Below are 19,606 nucleotides of genomic sequence, written 5' to 3'. Positions count from 1 at the left end.
TTGAACATGATGAAACTGTAAAGAAAACATCAAATTTGTATTTGTATTTGTATGTAGCAATGTTTCAGAGGATTTTGTGTATCCTTGGTAATGTTTTGCAGTGGTGTACACATTTGTTACTGAAAGAAAAAAAGAATATAATTTTACATTTGTATAGGCACTAAAACAAGTGTAAAATGATGCTTTAAAGGTGCTTCAAAGACTCTAAGCCCATTAAATACAAAAAGAAGAACTTTAAGAATATGAACACTGCATCTTTCCAGAGTGTATATAAAAACATAGACTAGATTTAAAGGCAGAGCTGTAATTAAATTTTTCCTTGGATGTCAACAGCATAACTATACTGTTCAAATTATGCGAACAGTAATGTATGGAGTCTTCAGCACTGATATCATAAATATGTGATTAAAACTGTGTTTCTGTCAGTTATTTTATATAGTTATTAGTATTTCTTTATAATATAAAATTATACCTACCTTTTACAATCAACTGTAAATTGTTAATCACACTTTTTTTTTTTTTGCCCTGTCTGGTGGTAAATTTAGTAAAGAAAGAAAAGAAAAGTTTAATTGTTTCAAATGAACATGTCTGGATATTTGGGGTATGTATATAAAATGAATATCCAAACATTTATAATTAAAAACAATAATTATATATGATGACACATCCCACAGCCCAGCTCAGCCTCTGGGCCGTGGACAACAAGTGGGCCATGAAACAGCTCTAGTGGTCCGTCACCCTATACTTAGTCCGCTTTAAAGTGAACCCACTGCTCGTGGGAACTCATTTTATGACACGATTCACACATATTGAGAGTGCAACATCAAAGCATGCTGTAATCGTCTTCTAGCAGCATCTCATGTCCACATAATCTGAATGTATTTTTGGCCAAGCAAGTGCGACCTGATTGGTAAATTCCAATTGAAAAACTAGTCAAAAAGCAGATATCAGTTGGGGTAGGGCAGGGGTGATGACATTAACATAATGAAATGGCCCAGAAAGCTAGGTAAATATCACCAGATGTTTCTATTGTGTTTTTTTTTGGTTGTTGTTTTTGTTTTTTTTGAACACCATTACAAATTTTCAAAGGTTCATTACAAGATTTCTGTCAGTGAACTCATGGAAGCGCAACAAGACAGAAAACACTTCTAACCAAAAGAAACATCAGTGCTTGTCTCACATTTGCAAAAAAAGCCCCTCCGGAATCTGTAGGACTTTTAGCATAGCGTTCTATGGACAGACCAGTCCAAAGTGAAACTGTGGAGGAGGTGGCAAGGCCGAGCATCACACACAGGACAGATAGCCAGTCAGGCTAAACCAGCGGGCTAAGTTCAGTCAGCTTCAGATGTGGTTACCACCCCAGGGGAGGTGGCTAGAGAAGTGCCAGGCCCTCACAGAAAAAAAAGCCTCCTCAGACTGTAACTGCTCATTAAAGAGGGCCAAAGAGCATCCATAAACTCCCTTTACAGCTCCGGCTCACCATAGTAGAAGCTGGGGTATGCTGGCAGTGTGGAGACAGACTTGATGGTATTTGGGGGATTTCAAGCCTCTCAATGCAGCCATGGTCAGCAGAGTCTTCTGTAACATAGGGGTTGAGGCAGGTTGCATGCATGGACTGGCTTTATTAAACTCTAATCCAACACAGGCAAATGTATAATGCAAAATCTAGTAAAACAAGGTCTAAATACAGAAACACGATAAAAACAAACCATGGCTTAACTCTCAGATAATGGCACTTGTCAATTAGCAGGTACAACAAAAGGGTTCATATATGTGTGCCTAATGTCCTTTGAATGGGCTGCAGGTGTGTGTAGTTATAGAGGGGTGGAGCCAGGGATTAACAAGAGTTGAAATGAGCCATTCTAGACCAGGCCAGTCCAAAGTGTCTCCCCAGGGGGAGACCTCTTGTTAAACTGAGACTAAGAGGTTGTGCCATCTGTTAGATTGTCTGCGCAACTCAGTGTTAAAAAGCTGAACTTCTTAGGCTGTGTTCAGACTGCAGAAAAAAATGGATTTGTTTCTCAAATCAGATTTTTTGAGATGACTGTCTACACTGTTATTTGCATATGATCAGATCGGATTTGTGTGTCCAGACATCACCAGCCTATCTGCGTGGGTTGCTATGCTAATCACATAGGCATCAGTAACTACGTAGCTAGTAGCTATGCTGGCAACACGGATTTCAAACGCGGAGGCAGGGAAGATGGAGATGCATCTTCTCGCTCACCAAACTCTTCAAAATTCTCTGGCATAAGCATGAATCTTTGGCACCTTCATGAATCCCAGCACTTCCATCACTCTGGATTTGACATTGTCATTGTTTATCACATTGCGAGTGATGCAAAAGACATTTGGAAATCTGATTTGAGTTGCCAGAACATCCAGACTGAGATGCATCTGTAAGAACCCGACTGGAATCGCATTTCCAACCACCTTCAAATGTAGTTTGGATCCAATTAGCAAAAATCTGATTTCATGTGGTCTTTTTCTGTCCAGACTATCAAAAATCAATCTGGATACAATCTGGATATACCAAAATTTGGATTTGGATTTAATTAACCCATCCTTATTTAGAATCACAGCCTTATAATTCATAGCTGATTTCTCATATGAATAATCATAAACACTGCAGGAGTAAAGCCTCAAGCCTAGTGGATGGATCCCACACTGCAAAAATGATAAAATACAAGAAATAAGCACTGAATTTGAGTAGAATATAACTTATTATATAGTATTAGTGCAATTATCTGTCCATGCAGCGAGATAATTGTACTTTTCAAGAAATCTTAAAATAAGTTGGTTCCAGTCCAGAAATAATTAGGATCTGATAAGTGTTCAAAGGTTTGAAATAAGTAGAAAATGCTGTTTTTTAATCAAATTACTTAAGATCAGACATGCTACAGTACAGCAATAGGTAAAATACACTGAATATTAGCAAATGTTTTGCATTCTAAATTTTTATCACATTGAAAAAATGAAGGCCAAAGAATAAAAAATAAATCACTAATTTAAGCGGAAATTACTTAATACTAGTGGAGTATGATTATGATGTTGAATGATATTGTATGAAACAAGTTGGTTTGTCTTGAAATAGGTAGGCATAAACCCATATTTAATTTAAAACAAGTCCTTAATCTCAGAGCATATCTTAAAATAGGAGAGAGGATTTTACTGAAATCACAATCAGGACTGCAAGTGAATTCTCCCTCAACATTTACTGACAACAGAACAGAGAAAAATTGAGTGAGAGAAAGACGGAGAGAGAGTGAACACTTTGGACCTTTCAAGAACAAAAAAAACATTGTACTCTTTGAACATCAGAGAGAAAATATTTCTGAATGGAAAAACTAAACCCAATAACAGAAAATAAAAAACGTCAAGAGAGGAAACTGAAGAAAAACTGGATGTTCTAGCTAGCCGAATCAGGTACAGGTGCACAACAACAAATGACTGAAAGACATGAGGCAAACAGAAAGATAAAGTGACATTAAATTTCTAAGGAGCTGGGGTCACCTAAGTTTGAGCAGTGAAAATCAAAGTGTCTTTTCATTTCCTGGTAGGTGAAGCATGCTGGGCCACTGTCATTGAATTAAAATGTATTTTTTGAAATAGGCTTTATGTAAGATTCTTAAATCAAGCAACTGAACTTGAGTTTGTCTCAGTGAATCTTGAAACAAGTTTTTTAGTGAAAGACAATGGTACAAATTGGTACTCTAACTAAAGTATTTAATTCTAATATATTTAATGAATTTATTCTTAACGAATTTAACTAATGTATTTAATTATAATGCATGTAATGTATTTATTCTTAATAAATTTAAGAATATAGCATGAATTTAAAGATAAATATCTTTTAAAACAAGATAATTCATCTCATATTTCCAGATCTAAGATTTTAAATCTTGGCAAGCACATAGCAATTTGCAGCTCACCCACCCCTCAAAAGACTCTTTGCCCCGCCCCTTCTGTCTGGAAAAGATACTACATCTCACAGCGACACACTTGAGATTACACTTAGAAGCAGTGTTGCTTGTTTATTTCTCTGGAATCAAGTAAGGGGGCTGACCCTCTGGTCCTCAGCTTCAATATAAGCACTTGCTAAGAAATGTTTCCTTTCATAGCATACTTAGGAATTTAGGACAATCAAGCTTCACAACACCTGATGATTTGTTCATTGTTAGACTCTATAACATCTTAAATTTCCTGCTTATATTGTATAACTATATGTACTGCAACAGTTTATTTATTATTGTTATTACAATCCTATGAAGATGATCCAAAGCAAGTGACTACTGCATTTAATAGAATATGCTGTAATATAGGATGAATGTTATATGTTATCATATTTCTCACTGTTTAACAGCCTCATACAAGGAAGGCAGTCTGTAGTGCTAAAAGGAGCAAGTGATGAAGTCCACATACAGCAACAGCTCCCAAACTCAAGGGAGTGACTTGTACTTGATAGCTGTGACCAGGAATGTGATTGTTGTAGCTTTGTACTTCTCCATTAACTACATTAATGGCACGCTTGTCCACACTTTCTTCAAGCATGAGATCTTTAATGAGAACCCTCGATATATCCTTTTTATCCATATGGTTGTGAACGACATGATCCAGCTAACTATTACTGTGCTGCTTCATGTCATTGCCTACGCCTTTTATACAATCAATGTCTCTTTCTGTTTCTTCCTGATATTGACTGCAGTGTTCACCACCCTCAACACTCCACTAAATCTGGCCGGCATGGCTGTGGAGCGCTACATTGCTATCTGTAACCCGTTACGTCACATGCAGGTTTGCACTGTACGCAGGACATACGTCCTAATAGCCCTGATTTGGGTCTTGGGTGTCCTCACCATGCTTCCTGACCTGTTCTTTATCCTGGCCACTGAGCCTTTATCCTTCTTCCTTTCTACCATCTACTGCAGTCGAGATTCCATGTTCCGCCATCCATACATGGTGGAGAAGAGAAACATCTCACACTTGGTTTATGTGTCCTTCGTGTGGCTCACTTTGTTCTACACCTACTTCAGGATCATGTTTGCTGCCAAGGCCACCGGTGCAGATGCCCGGAAGGCCCGCAATACCATCCTTCTGCATGGCCTGCAGCTCCTGCTGTGCATGTTCACTTATATTGGCCCACTAATTGAGAGTGTGTTCATTTCTCTCTTTCCCATGTTTTTCAATGAGCTCAAATTCACAACTTACATCTTTGTCTACATTTTGCCCAGGTTTTTAAGTCCTGTTGTGTATGGTTTGAGGGATCAGATGTTCTGTGCATATCTGAGAAAGTATCTATTGTGTATTATGCTGAAAGAAAGGCATAAGCGAAAAACACAACCCTCCTAGTATGTTAAAATATACAAATTGTATATAATTTTTAAACCAACAAATGGTGAAGAAAACACCACATTTATATGTTCTTTGTGTATCGTTTTGTACATAATGTGTCAAATGTGACAACTGCATTTGTTACTGTATGAAGGAAAGGACAAATGAATATAAATGAATATATTAATATGCACAAATTAACTAAAATATCTTTGCTTTAGCATAGAAAAATGTGAACAAGCATGTGAACAGACAACAAAGAGAGAGAGAGAGATTACTGAAGATGTTTTAAAGGTGGACACTGAGAACAAGAACTATAGGAAGAAAAAACAAAACTACAAGAGCCTTTACACATTAAGGCATAACATCATAATATGGATTTGTGTAAAGAGTACTCTTCTATTGACATTTATGCAGCTTTGTTTTTGTAAACTATTCTTTCATAATACTATAAATTGGTTTTACCAAAACACTTACCGCATACAATTTAAGAGTAAATATCACAACGGACAGTTTCTGGTCTGTTTTTCACCATCACATTGTGGATCAAAACAATTTAAGTGATTTTGCTGGCAGTGGATTAGTTTAGTTTAGGAGAAATAAAGCATCAGGCAATGTCTAAAAGCTACAATACACACAATTATGTTCTGATCTCTAATACATACATATATAGCTGTACTTAATAAACTGCCCTACCTTCTGCATTCAGTTGTAAGCTGTAATCAACACACTGTAATTTACTGTTGTACTAAAGCTTTTGAGCCAGGTTTCTAGTGGTTTCTTTCATAAATTATATGGATAGGCAGGTGCTGCCTCAATCTCATATCTATTATACATACAGTGCCCTCACAAATATCAACACCGCTGTTAATCACGATCAAAATGGGCTGTAAACAAAGTCTTACTTATCTTTTTGATCTTTCATTCATAATACTAGCAAAAATCTAATCTTTATTTACTGCATAATGTTTCAAAGAAAAAGCTAAATCTTTTTTTTTTAATCTCTGTGTGCCACATTTATTGGCACACCTTTGTTTGATAATTCATGCAGCCTCCCTTTGCAAAGATAACAGCTCTGAGTTTTCTTCTAAAATACTTGATGAGACTGGAGAACACCTGGCAAGTGATCTGAACTCATTCCTCCATACAGAACCTCTCCAGATCCTTCACATTCCGAGGTGCACATTGTGGACTCTCCTCTTCATCCCACAGGTTTTCTATGGGGCTGAGGTCAGGGGTCTGGGGTGGCCATGGCAAAACCTTGATTCTGTGGTCAGTAAACATTTTTGTGTTGATTTCGAGGCATGCTTTGGATCACTGTCCTGCTGGAAGATCCAAACTATGACCCAGTTTAAGCCTTGTGGTACAAGAAGTCAGGTTTTGACTTTGTTTCAGTATCTGTGATTCTGTAAAGCAGCTTTTCTTCCAATACCCTGGACAATTATTTGGGTACATGGCTTCACAGTTCCACAGATCTGTAGGTGCTTGAGTTTGTCTGTCCTTGACAGCAGAGGCCTCCTTCTGGCAGCCCCCCACACAACTTGTGGATATATACGTGTTGTTTGTGGTTTGGATGATGTTGTGACCCCAAGACCTAACTAATTTCTGCAATTCTCCATCTGTGATCCTTGGACATTCTTTGTCAACTCAACATCTCCAGTTGTTTTAAACTTTGTAATTATTACTCAATGTGGAAATGGCATTTTTAACTGTTCAGCTATTTTTTGTAGCCATTTCCTCATTTGTGCAGCGCAACAACCTTTTCTCATACTTTACTGCTGTTTTCTCTGGTCTTTCTTATAACAATGAGTGACTGAGGGAAATTGGCCTGCGTTTCATCTCATATATATTCCCTAGGGAACCAGAAACGCTGACCATTTAAATGTTCCTAGTCAATCAGGTGAACTCTAAAACATAAAATACGATTTCACTCTTGAGATTTAAGAAAAATATTTATTTAATGACAAGATTTAGTTTTTTTAACCATTATACCTTAAATAAAGATTAGATTGTTGTTGCTAAGATTTTGTATGAAAGATCAAAAGGATAAATAATTTTATATATATATATATATATATATATATATATATACATACATACTGTCAGTAGTCTCTTAAAAAGGGTCAGAATGCCCTGTGTGACTGACTACTTGTCTGTGTGTGAATTAAGTCTGTATCCACAGTGTCCACTGTCTACAGTAGTCTCTACACACGCCCTTAAGAATTTACAAATACAGACATGTCCAGCTCCTGAGTGGGTTAAACCACACAACCAGAGCGGCTTTCTTTTTTGGAGCTGAGGCCGGAGGGCAGTCTGGCGGCCTGGCTGTGACAGTGGGACCAGCAGAAGGAGGCCATCCTCTCCATGCCGGCTGTGCCACCACCACATGTTTGGCCAAGTCCATGTGGGCTGGCTTGTGACGGTCCACATAGACACTGTTAGGAACACCTCCTACATCTACCTTGAGGAACTTGTCTCCACATTCCGAGAACCCGGAACAGGCCATCATAGACAGGGTGATGGGATGCACGTGGAAGCCCCACATGGCGCATCCCGGGCAATGCTGATGACAGGAACTGTACTACAGTAACTGACTGAAGTAACCAATTCTGCACCCACTGACCGCCAACGAGAATCAAGTCTTTTCTTGATAACACAGCAAGCCACGATGCCAGCGCTAGTAGTGACCTCAATTAACATTGAAGGATACAATATAACAAAGGCTGATGTGCTTGCCAGCCACTGCAAAGGATCAGACATCGTCTTTATGCAGGAGACCCATTTGGGCCCAATGAGCAAACGGGCAAAATTAGCAGGCATGACACTGGTAGCTGAAATCCTTCATCCAAAGTATGGATCAGCCATATGTCAGTGACATTTATACCAACAGCTCAGACAAAAACATGGAGATTATCACCATCTGCATACCAGAGATTTCTGCCACCTCTCTGTACAAACCACGTGCCAGCCCTTTTGTATGGCCCGACCTACCATCCAAATGCAGAAAGAAGTATGCTGTTGTGAACTCTCACTACACAATGTGGGGCTATGACTCTATTGACAGTGATGGTGAACTAATCGAAAGCTGGATGGAAAATATACAGGTGGAGTTAATACACAACGCTAAACTCCCAAAGTCCTTTAACAGCGGCCGCTGGAAAAGAGGTTTCAACCCAGACCTGTGTTTCACCAGCCAGAGACTAGCACATCTGAGCGAGAAAGCAGTGCTACAACCGCTCTCAAAGTCACAACACTGCCCAATCTCAATCACTATAAAGCCTGCCAGAACAAAGTCTAAAGTCCCCTTTAGATGCTGTTTCAACCTCAAGAAGGCCAAATGGGACTACTATAGAGAGGGAATGGAAAATGCTCTTCTGGACGTTGAACCCTCACCTGACAACTATGACAAGTTTGTCCAGGCTATGAAGAAGACAGCATGTGCTCACATCCCTTGCAGATGCCGGAAAAAATACAAAGCTGGCGTCACAGAGGAATTGTCACAGCTTCTGGAGTAATATGAAACAGAGTTTGAAAAGGACCCGTTTTCAGATACCACTCACGAATTAGGAGAGGCACTCATAGAACTACTGGGAAAGGAGAGGCAGAGAACCTGGCAAGACCTCATATAAAACACCAATATGTCTCAGAACAGCAAAAAAGCCTGGGCCACCATCCACAAACTAAGTGGAGATAAGATCACACCACCAACCATACCGGACATCACACCAAACCAGGTCAGGAGCCACCTGGTAGCCAATGGGGAATGAATAGGCCGGCACAGGGCTAAAGGATACCATCACTATACAATCATCCCAGGAAACCAACATGTCTATACTAACCAAGCCTTTCACTATGGAAGCGTTTGAAGCAGGACTTGGCACCATGAAGCTGGGCAAAACGGCAGGTCCTGACAACATAATGACTGAGATGATAACTCACCTAGGCCCAGTTGCCAAACTATGGCTCTTGAATATGTTTAACATATGCCTTCAGACCCAGTATATTCCAGCTCACTGGAGGAAAGCTATTACCATCCCCCTGCTAAAACCAGGGAAAGACCCCAGCTTCCCAAAAAGCTACCGGCCCATCTCCCTACTATGCATCACCTACAAGCTGTTTGAGAGACTTCTCCTTACATGTCTATCCTTGCAGATAGATGCCCAGCTAATCGACGACCAGGCTTGCTTTAGACCCGGAAAGTCATGCACAGGACAATTACTGAACCTAACCCAATACATCGAAAACGGATATCAAAAGAAGCTGATAACCACCGTCATTTTTGTCGACTTGACAGCAGCCTATGACACCGTTCAACACAGGCTGCTGATCAAAAAACTATACGATATGACAAGCGATGCTAAACTATGTAGTTTCTATCAGATGCCTCCTGAGCAACTGGATGTTCTACGTCACACTCAACAAGAAAAGCAGATGGTTCCACCAGACTAATGGGCTGCCATAGGGCAGTGTCTTGGCACCTCTCCTGTTCAATGTGTACACCAACGACCAGCCCCTACTGGAAGGATGCAGCAGGTTCATCTATGCAGATGACCTAGCCCTGGCAACACAGCAGCATGGCTTCCCAGAAGCTGAGTCAACCCTGGAAAAAGGCCTCTCAGATATGTCAACATACAAATCCTGGGATGACCCTCAAAAAACAGGGAAGCAAAACTGGAAGAAAAACGGGGAAGAAAACAACCAGTATCCAGTATACCTCGGAGTAACCTTAGACCATACCCTGAGTTCTAAAGAACACGTTATGAAAACAAGAGCCAAGATCTCCACCAAAAACAGCCTGCTACGATGATTAACAAGCTCTAAGTGGGGGGCCCACCCAAGCACGCTGCGAACAACAGCATTAGCCCTGTGTTTTCCTGCCGCTGTGTACACCTGTCCAGTATGGAGCAGATCCTGCCACACACACAGAATCGACCCTATCCTCAATGAGACCTGCAGCATAGTGACTGGGTGCCCTAAAACAACTCCAGTACCCTGTCTCTATGCTCTTTCAGGCATCACTCCCCCTTACATCCGGAGAGCAATTACCACCTAAGCTGAGCAGACAAAGCAAGCCAATGACATCCGGCACATACTCCATGTGCACTCTGTCACCCATAAACGACTTAGCTCCAGGAGCAGTTTCTTGGACACCACGACATACTGGAGCCTAGCACAGCCAATGCCAGTGTCAGCGAATGGCTTAAACATTGGAACAGCCTAGGCAGTTGGACAGCCCAATGGATGGAGAGAGGGATCACCCCAAATGAACACCTTGCCTTCAGCCATGACCAACTCTGCACTGTCTGGAAACCGCCTGTGAGTTGGTGAGGGACGCTCGAAGGCATCCCTGAAGAAATGGAATATAATAACATCTGACTCATGCATGTGCAGGGAACACCAAACCATGGAAAACCTCATGAGATGCAGTTTTGCTCCACAATGCAGTTTTGCTCCACAATGCAGCACAAAAGACCTGGCCAAACCAAATGCAGCCACGCTCACCTGTGTTAACTACTGGAAGGGCATGATATAGACTATGGCTGGACACAAGGAAGAAGAAGACAGGGTGATGGGAGCCTCATGTGCATCATGCCATACAACCACATAGTCTTCATTGTGCAAAGAAGGTAAAACATGGGACAGTTGCAGCCCGTGATGAAACATGGACACAGGGGAAAACAACCGTGAAGACTAAAGAAGAGCAGACTGCTGATGACTGGGCAGACCCTGGGACCACAGCACATGGGAAGAAGTCCCCGGGAACCCGCAGCACCTGGCCATAGACAAGCTCGGTTGAGGAGGCTTGGAGGTCTTCCTTGGGGGCCTATCTATTACCCAGCATGAAGCAGGGGAGCCTGTCTATCCAGCCATCATCACAGAGGCTGGTTCTTAGTGAGGCCTTCCTAGAGCAATGGAACTGGTCACACAACCCACTGGCCTGGGGGTGGAAGGTGGTTGTGTGGTGAAAGTGCACCCCGAGACCCCTAGGCATACTGTTCCAGAGATCAGAGGTGAACTAAGGACTGCTGTATGTGGAGATGACCAACTGGACACTAAAACGTGTGACACACATGACAATGAATGCGACAGAGTGGGACGAACAGTCAGAAACAGGGCTTTTCTTCCCAGCAACAAGCTGGATGTCTGCAGTGAACTCAGAAATGAAGTCCCCTGGCATCGCTGGCGAGCAGACCACAGCTCAGAGGTCTTGGCTATGGCAAACACCTGCGGTTTGTGGTACACAAATGTAACAAACAGGAAACAGAAGTGTTGAACGGCCTAGTAAAGGACAAGTAGCTCAGAATCAAAGGTGCTGTATTTTTGTTCGTTGGCAGCTGAAGAATGCAAGAGGTTGCCAAGTGCAACTGACCCATTGTTCATGCACTGCGCCCACCACGAAGTCCGATGTATCTGTTGTGATAGTGATGGTTGCGTCAGGTGAGGGATGCGCCAGCATGGCAGCATCCGCCAGTGCGCACTTTGCAGCATCGAACCCCAGTCCACCATGTGTTTGGCAGTTTTGCTTTGGGCATGTCGTAAAGGGGACACATGAGGGAAACTCTATTCAAACTAGACTGAACAAGAAGCAAAAATATAACTTGCAAGCTGCTGCACGTGCACAAGACCAATCTCTCCCAGTGGACTATTAAAGGGCCAGAACACTGACTGAGTGTCTGACTTCCTCTGTGTGTGTGTGTGTGTGTGTGTGTGAATTAGTTCAGTGTGTCTGCAGGAGCCCCTTAGGTCTGTTTTTTTAACTATGAAACATAATATTTGGTTCTATATTATCTATAGCACACAACCAATTCGTTCCGCACGTTTTAGTGGACGTTTTGTGAGCCATCTTCTGGCTCTGGGTCCCTAGAATAATCATCATCAGCCCAATAGCAATGTCTCTGAGCGACAATACAAACACACATAATTATTTTTGTTACAACAATACAAATCTTTTTAATTAATTATCATTTCCACGTCAAAGGAAAGCAAATTTGCCAGGACATTTTATATAACAATTGTCATTATAAGTGCTCTGCATAAATCTTGAAATAATGCCTTCTGAACCAAATAGCATAATAAATGTCCATTTGGGGTTTAAGCATAAGTACCGTGATGATCAAGATATTAAGTATTTTAACACCTAATATCTTGATCAGCATGGTTCAGTGTGTCTGCAGGAGCCTGCTCATTATCATCCCAGTGGTCTGTGATGTCATTAAAAATCAATCAGGGCAAGCCAAAAATATTTATAAAAGCCAATGCTCACTCACCAGCACTGATCCTGGTCAACAGGGATGAGGTGAGCACTGCAGCACTGCAACACTGCCTGGAAGCTGCCAGAGCTGACTAACAGGAGCATCACTGAGCTTCATATATACTGCTGCATATGTAACTCTGTTTTTGAGATGGTGAGATTATATATACTGAGAAAAGTAATGAAACACAGATGTTGCCTAAAGAAAATAAACTGAAACACAGTTTAGAATTTATAATACATGTAATATGTTATATATATTATATATCTTATTCATGCAAAAATATTGCATGATGCACATTTTACTATTACCTTTTTCAGAGTAATTGATGCAGAATATAGTTTTATGCTTTTTTTCTGAATGCAATTCTTTTACCTTTGGTAGCTATGTTTAATTGTGAGAGAAATATTCTGCAACTATGTTTTGACTGAAAGAGCTTACTTGCATTTTGTGGTGATACAGAGATGTAATTTGATAGATGAAGACATTTTAACACATGCATTAATGCTATTGGTGATTATCCTTATGTATCTCATTTATTTGTTACATATTACCTGTAACCTGACTAATTCTAGAATTAATTCATGTTATTTATATATTCAGCTGCTGCAAAAAAAGTGAAATTATCTTAAATTTAGCATCTATATAGTGGGGTTCAAAAGTCTGGGATCACATTGAAAAATGAATACTTTTTTACTTTTTAATAGATTTATAGTTTTAATATTTTGAAATTTTCTTGAAAATTTTCTCTGAAAGTTAAACGTTATGACCAGTTAAATAACAAACATTCACAATTCTGCACTTTTTCCAGGTCACTGATCAAACCGATGCAATTTTTCAACATTGAGTGTGTTCAGAGCTTTGTACAAAAGGCTACTGAAGCTCGAGTTCAGACTCTGAGGTGGATTTGATCTACTGATCAGAGGCTTTTGTTACTGAGTAGGTGCCAGCTCGAGTGCACGCTGTTATTAAAGAAACAGAGGGACAAAAACTATGAAATTCTGAAATTCATGTAAATATTTCAAAGATTATACCTTTCAATCAAATGGTTATGCGAATATAATTTTGTAATTAAAACTCTGTATTAAATTAGAGCAGAATGCAAATAAAAGCACTTTCACTCGTGGTCTCGTAGGCTTTTGGACCCCACTGTATGTAACATTTGTCATGTTGAGATTGCTATAATCTCATTGTAAGCTTACTTTTGTCTACATGTTTTTACTTGTTTTAGCTCTCAATATGTTGGTGGATAATTTTGCTTATTTTATTTGAATGCTTGAAACAAGCAAAACTATCCACTAATACATTGAGATAATTTTACTTAATAAAATGACTAAAAAAGGGAAAAAAAGTTTAGAAATAAGTTAAATAATCATATAATAAGTTTACAAAAATCTCCAAATAAGAAATATAAGATATATACACTAGATTGAAGATGATTTCACTTAGCAAGATACCCATTTTTTCCAATGTATATGGAATATAGTATTTACTGCACTGCATAAAATGACAGTTAGTGAACACATCTTAAATTTAATCTATATATGTAATATTTGTAATATGTGAGTTAAGAGATTGTTATAATAATAAGATTATTCATATTAACTTCTTTCCAGACAATTTTATTACTTGTTTTAAGTCATTATGTATAGAGAAACTCTATTGTGATTTTATTGGCAGACATAAGAAGTCTAAAGAAAGAAAAAGAGATTACTTAAGACAGGGCCTAAAAATTACTGAAATGTGTTGAATAATTTAATAACATTCTCCCAACAATCTCAAAATTAACAATATTAGATATATTGACTACATTTAAGGTAATTTCATTTGCCAAGAAATAATTCCTTTTAGTGTGAATTCAAGGGCTTTGGCATCCAATTTTATTTTATTAGTAATAAAAATGTCAGATGACAATATTGTCTGCAGACAGTGATGACTTGTTCCATACAGGGAAAAGTGTTTTATGGAAAGGATCTGGCAAACTTTTAAATCTACACAGAATTGGAAAAAGGCTGTGTAGGGGAGTAGGTACAATATTCCATATTTCCATCAGAAAACAGCATTCAGTATTTCCTTTTTTACATTTTGAATGCATTAAGTTTGAATGTGATTAATGTAGAGCAAGGGTTATTAATTCTAGTCCTGAACTCTAAAGTGCAGTACAGTTTGGTGATTTCCCTGCTCAAACATCTCATTTAACTTTAAAGTTAGTTACCAGGTTTAATAGGTTTGTTACAGCAGGAAAAACACCAAACCAAACTGAACTCCAGCCCTAAAGGACAGGAACTAAAAATTAAATCACATTATAGCTTGAACTCATTTACTGTTTTGTTGTAGGCCTGAGCTATGAACTCAACTGGAGGATCACAGGTTCTGGTACGAGACACGTTTGCCACAGCGTTCGCCAAGAACTTCATTTTGGTTGGAGTGTGGCTCAGCATGACCTACATCAATGTCACTGTTGTGGCTACCTTCTTCAGCAACCAGACCTTTTATCAGAACCCTCGCTATATCCTCTTCATCCACATGGTCATCAATGATGCAGTGCAGCTGACTATCGGCATCTCCCTGTGCGTGGTCAGCTACATCTACTATAGCATCAACGTGTCCATCTGCACCGTCTTCATGCTTGTGGCTTTCTTCACCACCCGGAACACACCTGTGAATCTGGCTGCCATGGCCATTGAGCGCTACATCGCGGTCTGCAACCCTCTACGCCATGCCCAGATCTGCACTGTCCGTCGCACTCATCTACTCATTGGCCTCATCTGGTTAATGTCTGTAGTCCCTGACATTACTGACCTCTTTGTGATCCTGGCTACAGAACCCCTCAGCTTCTTCTACACTTCCGTGTTATGTTTGCGCCAGTATGTCTTCAAAGACCCCGTGCTGCTATACAAGCGACAGGCCTTTGACGGTATCTACTTTTCCTTGGTCTTCTTCACACTGGTCTACACATACCTGCGGGTGCTCTTTGTGGCCCGTGCCATGTCAACTGAGAAAACATCGGCCCAGCGGGCCAGGAACACCATCCTGCTTCATGGAGCTCAACTCCTCATGTGTATGCTCTCCTATGTTTCTCCCAGCGTCGATGTTGTCCTGAACATCCTTTTTCCTGGACACATCTTAGATATGCGATACGTCAACTTCATCATCGTCTATCTCCTGCCACGCTTTCTGAGTCCACTAATATACGGAGTCCGCGACCAAAAGTTTCACAAGTATCTGAAGAGGTCTTTCGTAATTGCTCAGTATAAGGCCAAGAGAAGAGTAGATAACCAAGAAGAAGAAAATTAAGTGGACCCTTTTAAAATCTTTTTTATTTAGTATTTTTAACATGTTATCATTAATATGGCCTGTATTAAATGAAACAGGATTTTATTCAAGGATATCATTATTTAACTAAATGTTTATGAAAATAAAGAGGTGCTTATAAGTATTAGTAATTGTTCTTTTATTTTCTTTTTTCAGCAGCTTGTGTTAACCTTCAGAAGGATGGCAGCATCACAAAAATTATATCTTAGAAAGTCAAATCACCTTAAATCTTATCAAAATATCTGATATGTAATTTGAGACTGTTGTAAGAATACTATATTAATTATCTAATTTCTAGACATTTTATTTGGTGTAGGTCATTTTATCATATTTATATATATATATATATATATATATATATATATATATATATATATATATATGTGTGTGTGTGTGTGTGTGTGTGTAGCAAATAGCAAAAGATCTTCATGCAGACTATTTACATTCACTAGCCTGTTATCATTTTCATCATATAAAGGACTAAAGAATGTTAGAAAAATATCTGTTTTGAAATGTCTCATCACAAGTTAAATTTTTATTGCTGTCATGTTCAATAAGCAGCTTGATCACCAATTACTGTTTTGATTACCTGTGCTTATTTGCATCTTCCTTGCATTTGCTTAAATATCTGTATAACTGATGAACAGAAAGGGCCACAAACAAATTTATATGATGCAGTGTATCTGACCTTTGTCAGTGTTTTAATTATTATTTATCCATCGTACATAAATAAACACATTCTCCCTCTGAACTGCATGCACACATTAACTACAGTCACCAAAATGAAAGTCGGCTCTTTCAGTGCAAGTTTTGCATAAAAGGCCTTTTTCTTTTGTGGAGACAAATAAAAAATTCAACAGTACTATTATTGGGATGATCCCCATAAAAAAGAGTAAAATGAGTAAAAACACAGAAACACAACAATATTTTTATATTAAGTTTGCATAGTGCTATTTGATAATGTTACTGACTTAGCTGTTTCTTGTGACCACTCTTTATATGTTATTCTGGTGATTATATGAATAATGAGTCTTTGATTTTTCAGCTCGACTTGACTTTTTTAGCTTTCCATTAGGCAAACCTGGTACCTGGTACTATTTTTTGATAAAGCATAGCCAGACAGAGGCGAAAAGAAGTTGTCATTTTTTACCAAAGTCCATGCCAACTTTAGTGCCGACACCAAAACATGACGTGGAAAATCTGCAGACTACTAATTGGTCGGAGAGAATTATCACTCCAAACACATATGCTAACAAATGTCTTTGTACTATTTTTAATTAAACATTGGTTCAAAGATCTGTATTCTGTTTTTATTTACATTTTGCACAGCATCCCAATGTTTTAGGAAATGGGGTTGTAAACAAAGCCCACCTAGAAATAGTACAGGTTAACTGGTTAATAACGCGATTATTTTGTTAATCTTCATAGAATTATGACCACACTAACATAATTGCCTCATCTTGCCATCATATAGCCTACTTTATATAATGTAGTTGAGCGTGAGGAGGTGGGTGAACCCACAGGTTGATAGAAGGAGTCCTACCAAATCCACGTGCACATGATAACAGCGCTGCTCAGGCACAGATAAAGGGCCTCAATGAGCCGATTTGCTGATGCACGCTGACAGTCCACACATGCCTTAGCCCAGTCACAGTGTCCTTTTTCAGGCCATGCAAGATGAACAAGGCTGCCACCAGCTTTTGCCACAATTTCCTGCTGGGGTGAGAGAGGTTGTGTGCCGTGTCAAAAACTTGTCTGCTCCAGTGAGTTGGAACAATGGGCCTGGGCTGGCCCGTAGAGATGTCACAGAGAAGTGTTGTTCCGGCATCGCTGAACGTAATGTCTGCCAGCCGCAGTCAGGTCAGACACCTGGTCAGCTGCCATCTGTGAGTAGTCGATGCCTAGGTGCACAGCAGCCATGACAGTGTGGGACAGACAGTGAGCCACAAGGCTGTTCTCCTCAGCAACATGCTGGATGTCTGTGCTGAACTCGGAGATGAAGGCAAGAAATGAAAGTGTTGAGTGGCCAAGTAAAGGGCGAGTAGCATGTGATCAAAAGTTAAGAATTCTCGTTTGTTGGAGCAAAGTTGGCAGCTGAAGAATGCAAGAGGCTGCCAGGCTCCATTGACCTGTTTGTGCATCGTGCCCATCGTGAAGTCTGATCTATCTGTTGTGAGAGTGATGGGTGCATCAGCTGTGGGATGCGCCAGCATGGTAGCATCTGCCAGTGTGTAATCTGGGTGTTGAATGCTAGGAGCCTCTCTCTAGTCCAGTCTACCATGTGTTTGGCAGTTTTGCCTTTGAGCACCTCAGAACGGATGCACAAGGGCAGCTGCCTGTGGGATAAAGCAGTGGTAAAAGTTTACCAAGCCCAAGACCTCCTGCAAAGTTTTAACTGTGAGAGGACAGTGAAAACACTGGATGGACTCCACCTTGACAGGAAGCAGGGCAGCTGATATGATGGCCGAGGAAGTCAATGGAGTGCAGCTTAAACTGGCACTTCACTGAGCTGATGATCAGTCTGTGCTGACTGAAACACTCAAACAGGATTCTAAAGTGTTGCAGGTGTTATGTCCTGGAGGTGCTCGCGTTGCACCAGTATGTTGTTCAAGTAGACAAAAAGGAATGACAGGTCATGCAGGACACTTTCTGTGAGGTGTTGGAATGTCTGGGTGGTGGTCTTAAGTATGAAGGGCATACAGAGGAACTCATAAAGGCCGAAAGGGGTGATCACTGTCTTCAGAGCATCTGCCTGGTGCAAAGGGACCCAGTGGTAACCAGGTCCACTTTGGAAAAGATATTCCTCTCAGTCAAGTAGGCAGAAAAATCTTGAATGTGAGGTATTGAGTAGTGGTCCAGCATAGTGGCAGCAATAATGGCCACACAGGCACCAACTGCCACCTGGCTTCTGGACGATGTGTAGAGGCGAGGCCCATGGGCTTTTGGACCTAGTCACAATGCCAAGGTGCTTAAACATGTCAAACTCAGCTTTAGCACAAGCAAACTTGGCCTGGCACAAGCATGGACGGGGGGCCGGCAGCGGTGATGTGGTGCCTGACTCCGTCCTTGCAGCTGTCCAAATATGAATGTGGGATCCATGAAATCTGGGAACTCAGCAAAAGATGTGAGAACACATCTGACACAGAGAGCATGTCGGACAATGTGGAAGAGCTGGAGCAGCTGAGTGAGCATGAGAGTGAGCTAGATGACAAGGCATCTGTTATTAACATCAACCAGTAGGCTGTTGGCACAAACAAAGTCAGCACCTAGGAGGGCAGTAGACACCTTTGCTAGCACTTGAACCGCTGCCCACCAAAGCAGATTGGCACTGAATGCTGCCCAAATGTGGGATTGGAGATGCCACTGGCAGCCTCGATGACCAGGCCCATACATTCTGATTTCACATGCAAGTCTTAAGCAAGCAAGACATGCACCTGGGCACCTATGCCACGGAAGTAACAGTGTCTGGAGTCAGTGTCTGTGAGGAACAGCAGGCTGCTATAATGGCTCCTGTAGCTGCTTACAGGCACTGGCAACTTTGTTTCCCAGCCTCTTGAAGCTGCAGGGTGAGCGGCATTTCTTTGGCTCCTAAGCACAAATGGTGCGTGGCCACATGATACTCCTGCCTGACAGAGAATACTTTGTCAGCCTCTGTAATCAGCGTGTGATAGTCTCTGAGGGACAAGCTCTTCGAAGCCGTGCAAACA

At 40.5% G+C, this 19,606-nt stretch overlaps 2 protein-coding genes across 2 annotated transcripts; both read left to right on the top strand.

Annotated features, from left to right (window-relative positions):
• Window positions 1-4,407: 4,407 nt before the first annotated feature.
• LOC118807694 (odorant receptor 131-2-like) lies at window positions 4,408-5,349 on the top strand. The gene has a single exon (XM_036569722.1). It carries the CDS (start codon window positions 4,408-4,410, stop codon window positions 5,347-5,349), a length of 942 nt encoding a protein of 313 aa, XP_036425615.1.
• A 9,581-nt stretch (window positions 5,350-14,930) lies between these two features.
• On the top strand, window positions 14,931-15,881 carry LOC118807693 (odorant receptor 131-2-like). Its single transcript, XM_036569721.1, has one exon. It carries the CDS (start codon window positions 14,931-14,933, stop codon window positions 15,879-15,881), a length of 951 nt encoding a protein of 316 aa, XP_036425614.1.
• Window positions 15,882-19,606: the final 3,725 nt, after the last annotated feature.

Source organism: Colossoma macropomum, unplaced genomic scaffold, assembly GCF_904425465.1.
Source record: "Colossoma macropomum unplaced genomic scaffold, Colossoma_macropomum, whole genome shotgun sequence".
Lineage (NCBI taxonomy): Eukaryota > Metazoa > Chordata > Actinopteri > Characiformes > Serrasalmidae > Colossoma > Colossoma macropomum.
Note: the sequence above shows the minus strand (reverse complement) of the source record. Positions and strands in the feature narration are given on the sequence as shown.

Coding starts and splice junctions, on each gene's coding strand:
- LOC118807694 (XM_036569722.1), top strand. CDS start 4,408: ATGAAGTCCACATACAGCAACAGCTCCCAAACTCAAGGGAGTGACTTG.
- LOC118807693 (XM_036569721.1), top strand. CDS start 14,931: ATGAACTCAACTGGAGGATCACAGGTTCTGGTACGAGACACGTTTGCC.